Here is a 16,302-nt window from a genome sequence, read left to right on the forward strand (position 1 = left end):
TGTCTTTAGGTGAAATTATGCATTATGGGTCTTATTTTGCTTTACTAGATGGTTGTAATGGAAAGCTTTTGTTTTCAGGTAGGAGTTTTGAATAGTGTAATTACCAAAAAAAATGCCAAACTTTTAGCCTAGGCTCAATTTGAAACCAAGCTTTTAATTTTTCAGTAACCATACCCAACAGTCCCAACCTTTTCTTTTCTTGTTAGTTCAATTGTGGAACACCATTAAAGCCTGCCTAATAACACACGCGCTTACACACACAACACTCTCTCTCTCTCTCTCTCTCTATATATATATATATATATATTAAATTATAGAAAATATATGTTTTAATTACGAAAAATATAGCTAGACCAAAATATATATTTATAAAATCTGTATATGCACTAATTGTATATATATAAAGGTTTGTACACACATTAACTATATATAGCAATAAGAAAATTAAAAAAATTGTATGGGTGGTCACCGCACCGGTCATTATGTTCTGCCACCATTGAGAGAGCCCATTGATGGGGGTTTCTTCATGGGTGCAAATAGCAACCCCCCATCACTACGTTTTGTTGCCAAACCCCAGTGGGGTTTTATGTTAGAGGATCACAACCCTTTTGCTAAGGGAGAACGCAAAGTGGGTTAATGGTGCTCTCTCTCTCTCTCTCACATCCAATAGGTTGCCACCTCATCATTTAAGTCAGGTTTTTCCAGCATATAATGGCATAAACTAATGGAATGTACTCATCAATTGAACCTAAAGAATAAGTTGGCCTATTGAAAACCTTATAAGTTCAGCTAAATTGAACTATGTTTAAAGTTCAGTATTTTTTTGTTTTTGGTGGTAATTTACCTTTTAAAATATTACTAGGATAAGCTCTTTTAGTAAGTCTATTCATGAGGCAATTTTTCATCCTCACAGCTCGTCACAGGTGTTTGCCTCTAATGTCCAGGGTGTTTTCTGTTACGATGAGCATCATGGTTTGAAGAATTTCATAGATTTTTGGAGCCACTTTCTGATCATTTGATGCAATTCTCTGTCTAGCTGCAAATCCTTGAAATATGCATACATTAATCCTGCAACAGATGACATGATCTGAGCCTGATTAATGTATACTACTTTACAACCTTATTATTTCCTGTTCCTTAACAGATCTTATTTTATTGTGCGGGTTCTTCAAAATGAAATTCGGTTTATATGGTATTCTGGGCTTGATCTAAGTGCTTTAGGATTTAAAGTAAAATTGGCTTCTATAGTCTTTTATGCTTCTGTAAATTCTTTCAGATTGTTCTGGGCATCTCTTTTTTCTCAAGTTTTGTTGCAGTTGATCTGCTCTCATCTAAATGATTAGGCACTCACTTCTGCCTCTAAAGATGAAGTGGACTGTTTCTGACTTCCTTTTAGACAAAATTTCCTGAATAATTTGTTAGCAAAATGAGTGAAGCTAGCCCTTCCCTTGATGTTATTAATTTTGATTTCTGAAGTACAGGATCCATGGATTGTTCTCAACAACTGCTGTTAAATTATTTGTATTTGTGCTTCTTGTTGGGTGGTATTCTTATGATCTTATTATCCAGAAAGAATAAGACACTAATTTTACAGTCTCCCTGTTTTGTTTCACTTTTAAAGCTCTTGATCCTTATTTTGACTCATGCTTTCAGATCTCTGGACCTCTCCTGGGAGAAAACCAGGTCAGGAGCATTGTGGATGAGATAAAACAGGTAATCACAGCCAGCTCTAGTAGAAAAAGAGAGCGATCAGAGAGGGCCAAAGCTGAAGATTTTGACGCTGAAGAGGGAGAGTTACTAAGAGAAGAAAATGAGCAAGAGGAAGAAATTTTTGACCAAGTTTGTATTCTATTATCAACGGGTATCACTTGTTCATTTTTTACCAAGTGTGTATTCTATTAAGCATTTTCCATTGTTCATGCAGGTAGGTGAAATTATGGGAACTTTGATTAAAACATTCAAGGCCTCTTTCTTGCCCTTCTTTGATGAGCTGTCGTCATATCTAACCCCTATGTGGGTGAGTTCTGGTGCAAGCTGCTGCTTGTTTTTTGTTTTGTTTTTTAATTAAAAGATCTCTTTTTGTGCCCATATCATTCTGTTAAACTCTTGAATTCTGTATGTTATCAATGTTTTCTCGGGTAGTTTACTGCATATTGTCAAAGTTGAATTTAGGTATTCTTTTGGATTGGACTGGATTTTTGCCTTATTTTAATGCAGGGGAAGGATAAAACAGCTGAGGAGAGAAGGATTGCAATTTGCATCTTTGATGATGTTGCAGAGCAGTGTCGTGAAGCAGCTCTGAAGTAAGTATTCCCCCACTGTTCATTTAGGGCCCAGTTGATGCAGTTTCGTTTTTAGCTACAGAAAATTTTGTTTCAATACCTATTTTTGTTTTCAAATTGTTTTTAAAATTTTGAACACAAAAGACTTGTGTTCATTTTCTGGTTTTGTTTTTACTTTTCAATTCCACTCAATGTTCACTAACATTGATACTCAACAACCACCACCTATTAGCAACTCACTAGAGATGTCAAACGAGCAGGCTTAGCCTGACTTGGACAAACCCATAGCTTGACAGGCCAGGCCAATCCAAAATCCTGCAGTCCTTGACTGCAAACTCATTTTATTTTATATTTTTTAATTGTGATATAGTTTGTTGTCAGCACATTGGAGCTGACAAGCGTGGTTTAGAATTCGGAATGAGAGAATTCTAAGAGGATTCGGAAGAAGAGAGAGAGAGAGAGAGAATCTTCTCATTCATGATTGTTGGGGCCAATGCCTCCATGTATGTATCTAATCGTTAGAGGTATCTTCTGGAATGTACTCCAGGAGATGCCTAGCCGATAACTGCCTTGGTACACCCCTTAGCAGCTTACAAAATTTAATTTGGACTATTATGATAGATATGAAATGCTATGGCACACACCGCGGGGGGGGTGTTGAATTGGTATAATAATAATTTTTTGAGAAACAAAGATGTCGTTTGTGAAGACCACAGATTCGTTAAACCTCAAGATTTTAAAATGGCACGATGAGGTATTAACCATCTAAAGACAATCTCGTCTTGTGAATAATGAATATGAAATCTATATGAATGAAAGGTTAAATGAACAAATTAAGTAGGGGATATAAAGATTCTAAAAAGAACAAGCAAAATAGAAAACACGAACACAAGAGATGATGATTTATAGTGGTTCGGCTTTCCAAGCCTAGTCCACTATCTTAGCTACCCACTAAGGATTTTGAAGTAAATACACTATTAACTCCTTACTCAACCCGAGTAGCTCCTCTAGTCTGTGACTAGGAAATTTACATCCCTCCCAATTTAATGGGCTCTCTAGCTTACGATAGGTCAAATACAAGAAAAATGAGAATGAGAATGAGAATCTAAGAGTACAACTCTTAGTTACAAGCTCTCTCAAACTGAAAAATAGAGGCTTACAATGAATGTAACAGTGTAGATACAAAACCTCAAAAATATAAATACACAGAGAGAAGAATTTAATGCTCGATGTAAACTTGAATGCTCGGTAGTTGAAGATATTAAATGTTTTCAATAGTCTTCAACGATTCTTCCAACCCCTATTTATAGATGATGGTAGATAAATACACAAAATCCGACCATTGTGGTAGTTGAGCGAGCATTTATTGTGCAAAAAACTAGTCGTTACAATTTTCTGTGAAACAAAGAAAGAGGTTAGTCGACTATATTTTTGAATAAAAATAAGACATAGTCGACAGATGTCCAACCAAATCCACTGATAGTCGATAGGCACCTTCATGTTGTCGACATACCAAAATTATGAAGAAAATTTCTAACATTATACACAAGAATAGTCAACAAAGAAATTATTGTAGTCGACAAGATAAACAAGATAGTCAACAGAGCAAAGAATAGTCGACAAATGCTATGCATAGTCAATAGCTGTATGGTACATAGTCGACAGATGCTAGGCATAGTTGACAGATCAATCCTACATAGTCGACTATTCACTTAAAAAAAACTTAAACTAAATTGATAACATGTAGAAGAATACTTGATTGATATAAATGAGATTTCAAACACATAACTTCTTAATCATTGATCCCTTTTAACTTTGTTTCTTTTGAAAGCAAGTTGAGATTATCAAAAAGACATTAATTTTGAATTTAAACACTCAAAGTTACTTCTATAGAGTTCAAGATTGATTTTCATGACTTTGTGTCATTATCAAAACTATTTTATATTACAAGAGTAAAATATCATATTCTACCCTTGGGAATATGACATTTGTAACTTTACTATAACTTTTACCCTAAAATTAAAATCAATATATTTTGTATATCTGAATCAATTTATTTTTTCAGCCATAGAATGGCTAGGAAATGGTTGTGAATTAGTTTTGCTCTAACTTTAAGGCAGTTTCAGAATTAATGTTGTAAAGCTAGGGTGGTCTCATGCAACACGACCCTTTTGACATCTCTACTCCTCACCTATAGACCAACATTCAGATATTTTCTGTTATTTGACTTACTGCTCACTAAACTGTCATTTTTTAACACCAAACAACAGTTTTTATTTTTAAAATTTTGAAAACTGATAATGTTGTCAAACGATATGCTTAGTTTTCATCTTTTTTTAAACAAAAAATGAAAACAGAACATAGAGAACTGAAAACAAAAACTAAAAATTGACAACTCTCTTAAATGGGCCCTTTGAAAGGCACTGCTGTTTTGGCTAATTGGTCTACATGTCTTGACCAGATATTACGATACATATCTGCCTTTCCTTTTGGAAGCTTGCAACGATGAGAACCCAGATGTCCGACAGGTCTGCACAGGCTACAGAAAGTTAAAACTTATTCCCAAAGTAGCTCTTGCTGTTAATGGCTTTTGAAATGCATATTGTTATTTTCAGGCTGCTGTATATGGACTCGGTGTTTGTGCAGAATTTGGTGGTTCTGTTTTTAAACCCCTTGTTGGAGGTACAATCTGCTACCAATTCACCATATTTTTTGGGGTTAATTTCCTTTTTATTCTATTTGAATTTGCAGTCTCTTTGTTACCATGTGCAGAGGCTCTTTCAAGGCTAAATGTTGTTATAAGGGATCCTAATGCATTGCAAGCTGAAAATGTAATGGCGTATGACAATGCCGTTTCTGCTTTGGGGAAAATATGTCGGTTCCATCGTGACAGGATAGATTCAGCTCAGGTAGCTATACTTTGTGAATGATTTTTGCTCAATCATCTAGTGAAGCTGAAAATTTGTGTTTCTAAAGTGTATTTCCTTTTAAATTGGAACATGAATATGTTGTGCATAGTTCACTGTCATTACCTTTATGTGATGTTGGCTATCTCATGCCTAATAAGCCCAAAAGATCTTAGTATATGATTTGTTTGGTAATGATTTGCGTAACCTAAATATAAATTGATTAGATGTTTAAAATGTGTGTTGGATTCTCGGGTAAACAGCTGGTACAGCTGTGTGTATGCTGCTATTATAGAAAGGTTGACTTGGTGGTGCAAGGCCGTAAATGACAGATCCTATGGAAAAATCAGGGGAAGGCAAAAAGAAATATTGCAATCAATCTAAATGGCAGTTATTGTATATAAGCTGTGATTAGGAGAATGTTTCTTTGTATGTTCTTTCCTTTTCTAGATTTCTAAACTCTATATTTGAGATTTATAAATAAAGGAAAAGCCGAAGATGTAGGTGTCTTTGTCTACCCTTTCAAAAGCCTAAGTGCTTGCTGATTTTTACATGGTATCAGAGCCACAATTAGGCTAGGTACAGAAAAGATGATTTTTTGAGCATGAATGTCTCAAGAGGAGGTTAGACCATCCAGTGTTATAAGGCCTATAGTGCCTAGTGAAGGGCCTAAGATTGCAGTACCCTTTGAAAATCCATCCTTATTGATTACCTCGATAAAATTAGATGGGAGTAATTACCCAGCCAAGTCATGCTCCTACAAACTTTTCATCAAAGCCCGAGGATTGGAGGACTACATCACTGGTATGAAGGGTCAAAAGCCCGACACAAGAGACGTACATACTCGACAATGGAAGATAGTGAACTCCCTGGTGATGTTTTGGCTTAATAACTCAATGCTGCCAAACATTGCCAGGGGTATCTACTGCTCGATTAAACATGGAAGATTTGGAATGCTGCATTCCAAACCTACTTTCAAATCGAAAATGATGCACAAATATATGAGATCCGAAAAAAGGTACATGAAACTAAACAGGGTGAGTGATCAGTTTCTCAGTATTATGTTGAATTGAATAGTTTATGGAAAAGTTAGATTATTATCAAGATTTTCAGGCTAAAAACCCTAAGGATGGCTTTAAAGTTCAAAGTTAAAAAAATGATAGATAAAGAAAGAGTATTTGATTTTCTAGCCAGTTTGAATGTAGAATTTGATCAAGTCAGGGTTCAGATCATAGGTGGAGGGCCTTTTCCCTCTTTAAAACAGGCTTACTCTTATTTTCACCAAGAAGAGGGGAGGAGTGTTATGCTCCAGCCTGCTACTAGCAAATTTGCTATAATGGTAAACCCGTCACTTGACAGATTTTCTACCAGCCAAGGGAATATCAGTAAGGATCTGCTGAGGTGTGATTACGGTGGAAAATCCAGACATACAAAGGAAACTTGTTGGTCTCTACATGGCAAACCTACCGGCCGGGGGGGGGGGGGGGAGGGAAAAAAGGAGTGATGTCCTCAAGCCCATCTATCAGAAACTACTCAGACAGAAAGGAGAGCCAAATGCAGTAATAGGAAAAACTAGTCTTTCATGGGAAGAGTTAGGCTGCGTTCTCTTTGCTTTTCAATTTTGAGTTTTGAATTCATTTTCAGTTTTTTGTTTTGGTAGTCTGTTTTTAGAAAATTAAAAACGCGTTCTCTTTGTCATTTTGAAAAACTATTTCTCAAAACAGAAAATTAAAAAACGCGTTCTTTTTGAAATTTTGAAAATAAATTTTTAATGATATTTTATTCAATAAATTTGATTATTCAATAAATTAAAAATATTTAATGTTTATAAATTATTAAAAAAATATCTACATTTTAGTTAATGAATTTTGTAATATTTTTTTCATTATAATAATAAAATATAAATAAATAAATAAATGTATTTTGAGTTTTGAGTTTGTTATGGATGAAAACACTCAAAACAACTTTTTGTTGTTTTGAGTTTTCTTTGTAATTTTTTTTTTTGTTTTCAAAAATGCATTTTTAAAAACAGTAAAGAGAATGCGTTTTCATTATTTTAGAAAATTGAAAACTAAAAATGACTTGAAAACAACAAAGAGAACGCAGCCTTAGTTTTCTTATAGTAGATGACTAAGATGAAGACGGAATCAAATATCCAATCCAGCTCCACTCCTACATCTTATTATGCCCAAGTAGGTACAATTGGTACTGCTCCTGATCAAGGTACTGTTATTGCTTTCTATTCCTTGAACTTTATAAAAAAACCAACCTGGATCATAGACTCTAGGGCTTCGGTCCATATGACTGGATTATCTAAATCCTACCTGACCTAGACTCCATGCTCTAGCAGAGTTAAGTTTCAAATTGCAGATGGTACCCTTTCTCTTTTTTTTTTGTTTTTGTTTTTGGAAAAGGGCTATTACCTACAATAGCAACCTTAAACTGTCATCTGTTCATGTTCCTAATTTTGCAAACTCGTTATCCATGAGTTCTATCACAAAGGATCTAAACTGTAAAATTACCTTCTTGCCTACCCATTGTGTTTTTCTGGAAGTGAGCACAAGGAAAATTATTGGCTTTGGTAGATTGGTTGATGGCTTGTACCTGCTAGACAATAGCCATTCTCTCAACTTGAAGAACAAGCCCTAAGAGTTAACAAACCAACCTTAGCTGAGAAGGAGTTAATGCTGTGGCATTAGAGATTAGGTCATCCTTCTTTTTCAGTGATAGGAAGGATTATTCCTAGTTTGACTAAATAGTGCAGTAATCTAGATGTATTTTGCGAAGCTTGTGAGTTTTCCAAACACACAAGGAGTACTTATCCCGCTATTAATAAAAAGAGTCGTAATCCTTTCATGATTGTACACTCAGATGTTTGGGAACCTAGTGGATCTAAAACTCTTACTGGATACAGGTGGTTTATAACTTTTATAGACTGTTTTAGTTGAACTACTTAGGTTTATCTCATGACAACATAAAAGTGAGGTTAGTAGTTGTTTTCGGACCTTTCACAAGATGGTGACTACCCAATTTGATGCAAAAATTCAGATCCTCAGAAGTGATAATGGCCACGAATATAAGGATTCTGCCTTTCAAGAATATCTGCGAGGCCAGGTTGGTGCTCTTTACTATGCATGTTCCCAAGGTTTACTGGGGTGATGTAAAACTCATTGCTGCTTATTTAATCAATAAAATGCCACTTGTGACCCTCAATTTCATGACACCTTGGAGCTGCTAATGAGTCTCTTCCTATACTATCCCTCCCAAGGTTTTTGGCTGCACCTGCCATGTCTGAAATCACTCTCCTGCAACGAGTAAACTAGATCCTCGCACTCTAAAATATATCTTCATTGGTTACTCTGCTATGTAGATAGGATACAAGTGCTACCATCCACTTACTTGGAAATTCTCTGTGACCATGGATGTTACATTTAGAGAAGATACCAGTTATTTTTAGGCCAACTTTCAGGGGGAGAATTCAAGTAACAATGCACAAGAAGAGGTTCCAATACAATGGATTGTCATTGGTGCTATGGACCAGATTGCTACTACAGGTAGGAATGTTGTAACTCGGGGTGGAGAAAGATAAGAATCTGATGGATTTAGTGGAAGGAAGTGTGGAGTGTTGATTTTGATAATTCTGCTAACGTTGATCATTCAAGGCAGCAAGAAGAACTTGGGAATACCGGACAACATCAAGGATTGAATAGACTTGATAATGGGGAAATCTTGACTTATCCTTGGAGGAAACAAGTTAATTAGCAAAATCTACCATGCCAAGAAGATTTGCAGAACCTCATTGATACTGGTAAGCACTTCATTGACACTGAACAACTTCCTACATCTAGTCAAATTGCTACAACTAACCCTTAACCTGATATTACATTCATACTCTCTGACTTGAACCTTTCTATAGCTATCAGAAAGAGTTAGGAGCTGTACACAACGTCCAATCTCCAAATCTGTTACCCATGATTCATTGTTTGCTTCCTACTGTAATTTCTTATCCTCTGTAGAATTAGTAACAGTACCCACCAGTTGGAAGCAAGCTATTTGTAAGCCTTTTTGGAAGGAAGCTGTGGTGGAGGAAATGAAAGCCTTGATGAAGAATGAGACATGGGAACTCACTGAACTGCCAACTGAGAAGAAATTAGTAGGCTGTAAGTGGGTGTTCGCAGTTAAATACAAGGCAGATGGAACAGTTCAAAGATACGAGGCAAGGCTGGTGGCCAAGGGATTTACCCAAACTTATGGAGTGGACTATGAAGAGAGCTTTGCACCAGTGGCAAAAATAAACAGTGTGGATTCTTCTATCATGTGTAGCTAGTCTAGACTGAGATTTTCATCAACTAGATGTAAAGAATGCTTCTGCATGGGGAGATGAAAGAAGAAGCGTATATGGAGATCTCACCTAGTTTTAACAATTTAGAGAAGCAAGGGAAAGTTTGCAAGTTGAGGAAGGCTCTGTATGGTCTAAAATATCTGCTAAAGCTTGGTTTGACAGGTTTAATGAGGCTGTAATCAGGTTGGGAAATCAGCAAAGTAATGTTGATCACATTATGTTCTTTAAGAGAGAACACAAGATAACTATTCTTATTGTGTATGTTGATGACATAGTGGTGATAGGAAATGATCATGAAGGAGTACAATAGTTGAAGAAATACTCGGGGGAAGAGTTTGAGATCAACAACCTTGGACAACTGAGATATTTCTTGGGGATTGAAGTAGACAAGTCAGACAAAGGCATATTCATTTCCCAAAGAAGTATGTTCTAGACTTATTAGCTGAGACAGACATGCTAGTATGTGGGCCGATTGATTCACCTATTGAAGTTAATCATTGTCTCAAAGCTGATGAATGTGAAAGGGCTGATAAAAGCAGGTAGGTATCAAGGGCTGGTTAGGAAACTAATATACCCGTATCATACAAGATCGGATATTGCCTATGCAGTGGGGGTTGTAAGCCAATTTATGCAGAATTCTTGGTCAATTCATATGGAAGTTGTCAACAGAATTTTAAGGTATCTCATTACACCTATCGGGAAAGGTTTATTGTTTTCTAACCATATTCATTTGAACATAGAGGGGGTAAATTGGGCTGGATGTCTAGATGATAGAAGATCCACCTCAAGCTATTGCACCTTTGTTGGAGGCAACCTAGTTACATAGAGAAGTAAGAAACAATCTATTGTGACTAGGTCAAGTGCTGAAGTTGAGTATAGGTCAAGGGCCCTAGGTGTATGTGAGCTATTGTGGGTGAATAAAATTATGGAAGAACTAGGATTTCCTAAAATGGGACCACTTCTACTGTTCAGCGACAGTAAAGCTGCAATTAGCATTGCTAATAATCTTGTTCAACATGATAGGCCTAAATACATTGAGATCGATAGGCTTTTCATAAAGGAGAAACAAATTGGTGGCCAATTGTGCATTCCATTTGTTCACTCAAGTCATCAATGATAGATATCTTTACTAAGGCTTTACATAGTAAAGACTTCGTTACTATCATATCCAAGATGGGTATGAAAGATATTGATACATTATCTTGAGAGTGAGTGTTGGATTCTCGTGTTAAACAGCTGGTATAGCTGTGTGTATGCAGCTATTATAGAAATGTTGACTTGGTGGTGCAAGGCTGTAAATGGTAGATCCTATGGCATAAATCAGGGAAGACAAAAAGAAAAATAACAATCAATCTAAATGGCAATTTTGTATCCTATGGCATAAATCAGGGAAGACAAAAAGAAAAATAGCAATCAATCTAAATGGCAATTTTGTATATAAGTTGTGATTAGGAAAATGTTTCTATGTATATTCTTTCCTTTTCTGAGTTAAAAATAAAGGGAAAGTCGAAGAGGTAGGTGTCTTTGTCTACCCTTTCAAAAGCTTAATTGCCTGGCGATTCTTACAATGTGATACTTATTTACTTTGTTTCCCTATCAGTTGTGTTACTAGATGATAACATGGTAGACCAATTCACTATTTTTGGCTTGTTTCTAGACATTTAATCAGATGTTGATGTTTAAAAGTAAACCAGTAACCCAATCTATTCTCTTAGGGTAGCATTCCCCAAATATATACAGTTGGTGGATGAAGAATAGAACAGGAAATTAATCTCTAAAGTAGGAAATTGCCTAAACCTAATTTCCTATAATAAAGTCTACTGAAATTAGGAAACAAAGAATTGAAAGAATAAATTGAATCAAATCTCTAACAGCCTGTAATGTAATGAACCAAAATATGATTGCCTAGCACTCCCCTCAAGATGGTGAGTGAATGTTGTGCATTGCAATCTTGCCCATTAATCTCTGACACGGTGTTGGGAAGTCCTTTTGTGAGAATGTCGGCAAATTGATCATCAGTGGAGACAAACGGGGTGCAAATTAGACCGCTATCAAGTTTTTCCTTGATGAAGTTCTATCAACTTCAACATGTTTTGTCTAACCATGCTGTATCGAGTTATGAACAATGTTGATAGTTGACTTATTATCACAGTAGAGTGTCATAGGTTCCTTCCACTTGATTTTTAGATCTTTCAAGATTATCTTGAGCCATAGTAATTCACATATTTCCATGGCCATTGGTTTGAACTTGGCTTTTGCATTTGTTTCTTATTTCTCTAAGTCACGAGATCACCTCCTAGAAATGTGCAATGCATTGATGTTGATATTCTATGAACAACTAACCCTGCATAGTTTGCATTAGTATAGGCCTCAAGAGAATTGTTATGTCATTTGTACTAAATTAGAAGGTTTAGTGTAAACAGACAGTATTTTGTAATACTGCAAGTGTATGGTTTTTTGTTGTAGAGTTAGAATCATAACTCTTCTTGAAGGTATGTTTCTAAAAGAGTGACCGACCGAATAATTTAGTTAGTTATTCTCAGTCAGCTGGTAAGTTTGTTAATTCTTTGTAACTCACGACCCTATAGCTTATAAATAGGGATCGTGGGATGGAGGGGGAGTATCAGTGTGTGCACTTCATTTCGAAGTAGGATTATCTTTCGGTTTCTATCTTGTGTATTGGGATTCAGTGAGAGGTCAAGAGTAAGGCTGGGGATAGTCTTGTAATCTTGAAATTTTGCTAGCTTTCAGGGTATATGGGCTGGGTAGGATTCAGGTGCTCTTTGTAATCATCCTAAAGATGTTTCAAGATAGTGGATTGGGAGGTGCAACAATAGTCTAGACGTAGGTCTCATTTTGAGACTGAAGCGGGATAAATTTTCATGTGTTCCTACTGTTTTTCTTTTATTCTTGTTCGTGTTATCTATATCGTTTGTGTTCTCGAGTGTTTGAGTGAATAGGGTGAGCTATTTGAGTTGAGAGAATCTGTGGGAGTGTTGTGTTCTACTCAAACAACAACTCGTCCCCTTTCTTAAACAATATTTCTTTTCCTTGGTGCCCCCTTTAAATATTGCAGAATCTTGTGTACTGCTTTGAGATGTATTTCGTTAGGGTTATGCATGAACTGACTTACCACACTCATGGCATAAGCTATGTCTAACCTCGTATGTGATAGGTAAATAAGCCTTCCAATGAGCCTTTGATAGGACCCTTTATCCACTGCACCATCTTCGGGGACATCTCCAAGTCTGTGATTAGGCTCTATGGGTGTATCATCAGCTTTACTTCCCAGCTTACTAGTTTCAATCAACAAGTTTAGGATGTATTTGTGTTGGGATATGAAGATTCCTTGCTTAGAGTGAGCAATCTCAGTACTTAGAAAATATTACAACTTGCCTAGCTCCTTAATTTCAAATTCTTGAACCAAGCAACCTTCAAATTTTTCCATATCATCTCCAGTTATTATGATATCATCCACATATACCAACAATGTAGATACTCCCCTTGAGACAGAGTGGTTTACAAACAGAGTATGATCACTCTGGCTTTGTTTGTACCGCATACCAAGCATTACTTTGGTAAATTGCCCAAACCATGCTCTCGGTGACTGCTTCAATCCATATAGGAACTTTTTTTTACCTGCACACCACATCTTCCCCTATCTTTAATCCAAAGTTGGGTGGTACTTTCATATAGATTTCCTTCTCAAGGTTGCCATGTAAGAATACATTCTTAACATCAAATTTGTTATACCTAGGGTCACTAGATCAGTTTTCTTGGACTGGAATTCTGCCACACTCAATCGCACACACTCACGGATAGATTTAATGGATTCAACAGAAATAATAATAATAAACAGAACATAAACAAAATTAAAGGAATAAGAATACACAAACCAAACATTCACAAGAACACTAAGATTATCCTGGTTCAGATTGCAATAAGAAATCCTACATCCAGCCTTAAGAACCTTCCAAGAGCAGCCTTCTTTGATTCATAATGAATGATCACATTACATCAGTTGCACCCCCTCGATTACAAGCCTTCTCTCAAGATTCCAAGAGCTATTCTAAATCACAGCCTTTCCTCTCTCAAAGCTTTCTCGAGAAACAACTAAATTATGCACCTCTGTCGTCTAGCCCTCCTTCCCTATTTATAGAATATTAGGGCGACAATTCCTAGGCTATTACAAGAATTGATATTACCGGTTTTACCCCCAACTGTACAGCTATTGACAAGTGAGTCTACCGCCTATCTCTACTCTCTAAATTGCATAATAACCTATATAAAAAATACTGTTGTCGCTGCCTTAATACTGTAGACAAACTCTTAACAATTCTCCACTAGTGTCTTGAGTATGATCCATTTCATTCTTTGTCCATCAAAGCCTTGGCCTGCCCTTCCTTTTGGTTCCAACATGATATACCTGATCATAAAAAACGAACATCAACAAACATTAAGAATTTTCAAATGATGCTATAAATTTTGACAATGGAACACCCTTGGATAACATTTCAGCTGCATTCAACAAACTTTTATACAGCATCACAACAACAGTGCACCTTACCCGGTTGGTCTTTCCACTATTGGACTTATTCCTAGCTCCCAAAACTGGCATTTAGGCTTCACCATTGTCTTCCCTTCTTATGTTTGCTTCAAAACTCATAGGACTGCTCATATCTCTTGTGCCTGTTCTATCTACCAACCTATCAAGATATGCTTGAGTTTGGATAACCTAGGCTATCATAAGCTGTCAATCTTTATTCCAACTTCCATGCCTTAGAATTTCCAGCTTCTCCTTTATCCTACACTCTCAAACACTGACCTAAGTTCTCAGCTACACCTTTAGAGTCTTTCATGGACAATTTTTGGAGAAGATGCCTTACATTTCACTAGGGATACCATTGAAATACTCACAGCTTCCTTATGCACTCCATTTTAATCCTTAGACTTATCCTCGAAGGATCAGATTTCTTATACCTTCACCTTGGGAATTACTATGATTCCTAGAGAGACCTTCTAAGCAATCAACCTTGCTTACCTTTCCCTCTAGCCTCTAATCCCTTGGGCTACTCTATAAAATCAATTTTCCCTTAATTTTCACATGGATGATGGCTGTTAGTGATAACCTATTTGACCTGAAATTAAGCCTTCATGTGCTGTTTTAACCAATGGCCATTTGTCTAGCCTTTTCCTAGACTTTTCCCTATTTCCAGCACCTTCCTTAATTCACAAATAGTCACTCCACCCATTTAACCTAAAGGGATCTTTCACTTAAAGTCTTAAGTTTCATTTCTCCCCAAATTTTCATGGCTTTATGCCATTCATTTGGACAAGAGTGCATCTCCTCTTCTTATACAAGAAGTTTCTATTTTCCGGCCTATTCCTTAGCACTCAAACCAGTGCATAAGTATCCTTAAAACCAAACTTTTCCATACCTTGAGTTCTATCGATTACCCATCCTAGACATCACTCTAACCTTTCTATTCCCTTGCTCACTACCTACAAGATGATTGTACTTCCCTTTCCTTGCTTAGACTGGATTTTGATCATCATGGGCTACACCATACAAGACATCACTTGCATACACCCTTTTCCTATCACTGTTCACGAGGATCCTCACTGCCCAACTATCTTAAATGCTAGTTTCTTTTGCAATTCAGCCCTTGCTTACACAATGAGTATGATCAGACACAAAATAAATTTCCAAGTTTACCTATCGCTATACCCTGGTTCATAGGTTAGTTTAGGACATTCCCAAAGGACTATACTTGTTGTTCTTCTTTTCACAGCATTTCAAATTCATCCATTGGCCTTAGAAACAACTAATTTCATGTCCTATTGGTAGAGTTTTCCTGCGTAGGTAAGATTCCTAGCTTTAGGAGACCTAGGCATACCTATTCCACAACTCTACTATGCATAACCCATCATACCAGAAGCAAATTCCAGTGAGATCATATTCAATTCCAGCAAGATCGTACACGCTTGGGAATTTCTTAGGGACACATCATCTTCACTAGGTACACTTTACCTAGCTCCACCACGAGACAAGGCCTAGGTAAATTCCCCCTAGATCCTAGAAACTGATCTCTAATGGGATTTTGACATATACAAGGTCTGTTTTGGAGACTTCTACAGTTGGTAACCTTGCCAAACTACACGATTCCTATTCCCTCATAACCTTTCCTCCCCTAATATCCTTAGCTTTAGATACCTTTCTCTATCTATTCTCCTAAGGAAATTAGGTTTATAATTAAACCCAGAACAAGTTTACAGATTCTAAACTTTTGGAAATAGATCCACCATGCATCCTAATTTTCACACCTCCAATTCCCTTTACTCTTAACTCTTAAGAGTTGCCTCGTAATACCATTTTCTTATGAGGAGTACACCCTAAACCTAGAACCTATGCTTCTTTTCCAGCATTTCTAGAAACATTATAGGGCATTCGCACTCTCATAACCAAATTCACTCATGGTACTAGAACATTCCGAGATTCTTTCTTGAGATTCTTTATTTCTGTTTGGGCAATTTCTCTTAATGTGGCCCTCCTCATGACAATGATAACATTTTATTTTTCTCTTGCCATTCCTAGATTTTGATCTAGACCTTCCCTTTTGCTTAGGATCATTCCTATCCGGTCTAGATCCAATCAAGAGAGCATCACTTACTAAGTTATTATCTTCTACCTTTAGCTACAATTCCTTTGAATTTAAAGCCCCTATTACATCATCCAAAGACAATTTATGTCGACCATGTTTCAAGATATCTA

At 36.5% G+C, this 16,302-nt stretch overlaps 1 protein-coding gene across 1 annotated transcript in view; it reads left to right on the forward strand.

The window, feature by feature from the left end:
• Window positions 1–16,302, forward strand: part of LOC127788616 (uncharacterized) — a 91,711-nt gene that overhangs the window by 61,866 nt on the left and 13,543 nt on the right. Inside the window, exons 12-17 of the mRNA XM_052317105.1 lie at window positions 1,654–1,839; window positions 1,925–2,017; window positions 2,218–2,303; window positions 4,744–4,810; window positions 4,898–4,964; window positions 5,055–5,191. Of these exons, the coding sequence (XP_052173065.1) occupies window positions 1,654–1,839; window positions 1,925–2,017; window positions 2,218–2,303; window positions 4,744–4,810; window positions 4,898–4,964; window positions 5,055–5,191 (636 nt within the window). The remainder of the gene's footprint in view (window positions 1–1,653; window positions 1,840–1,924; window positions 2,018–2,217; window positions 2,304–4,743; window positions 4,811–4,897; window positions 4,965–5,054; window positions 5,192–16,302) is intronic.

The sequence above is a fragment of the Diospyros lotus genome, chromosome 1 (assembly GCF_014633365.1).
Source record: "Diospyros lotus cultivar Yz01 chromosome 1, ASM1463336v1, whole genome shotgun sequence".
In the NCBI taxonomy this organism is placed as follows: domain Eukaryota; kingdom Viridiplantae; phylum Streptophyta; class Magnoliopsida; order Ericales; family Ebenaceae; genus Diospyros; species Diospyros lotus.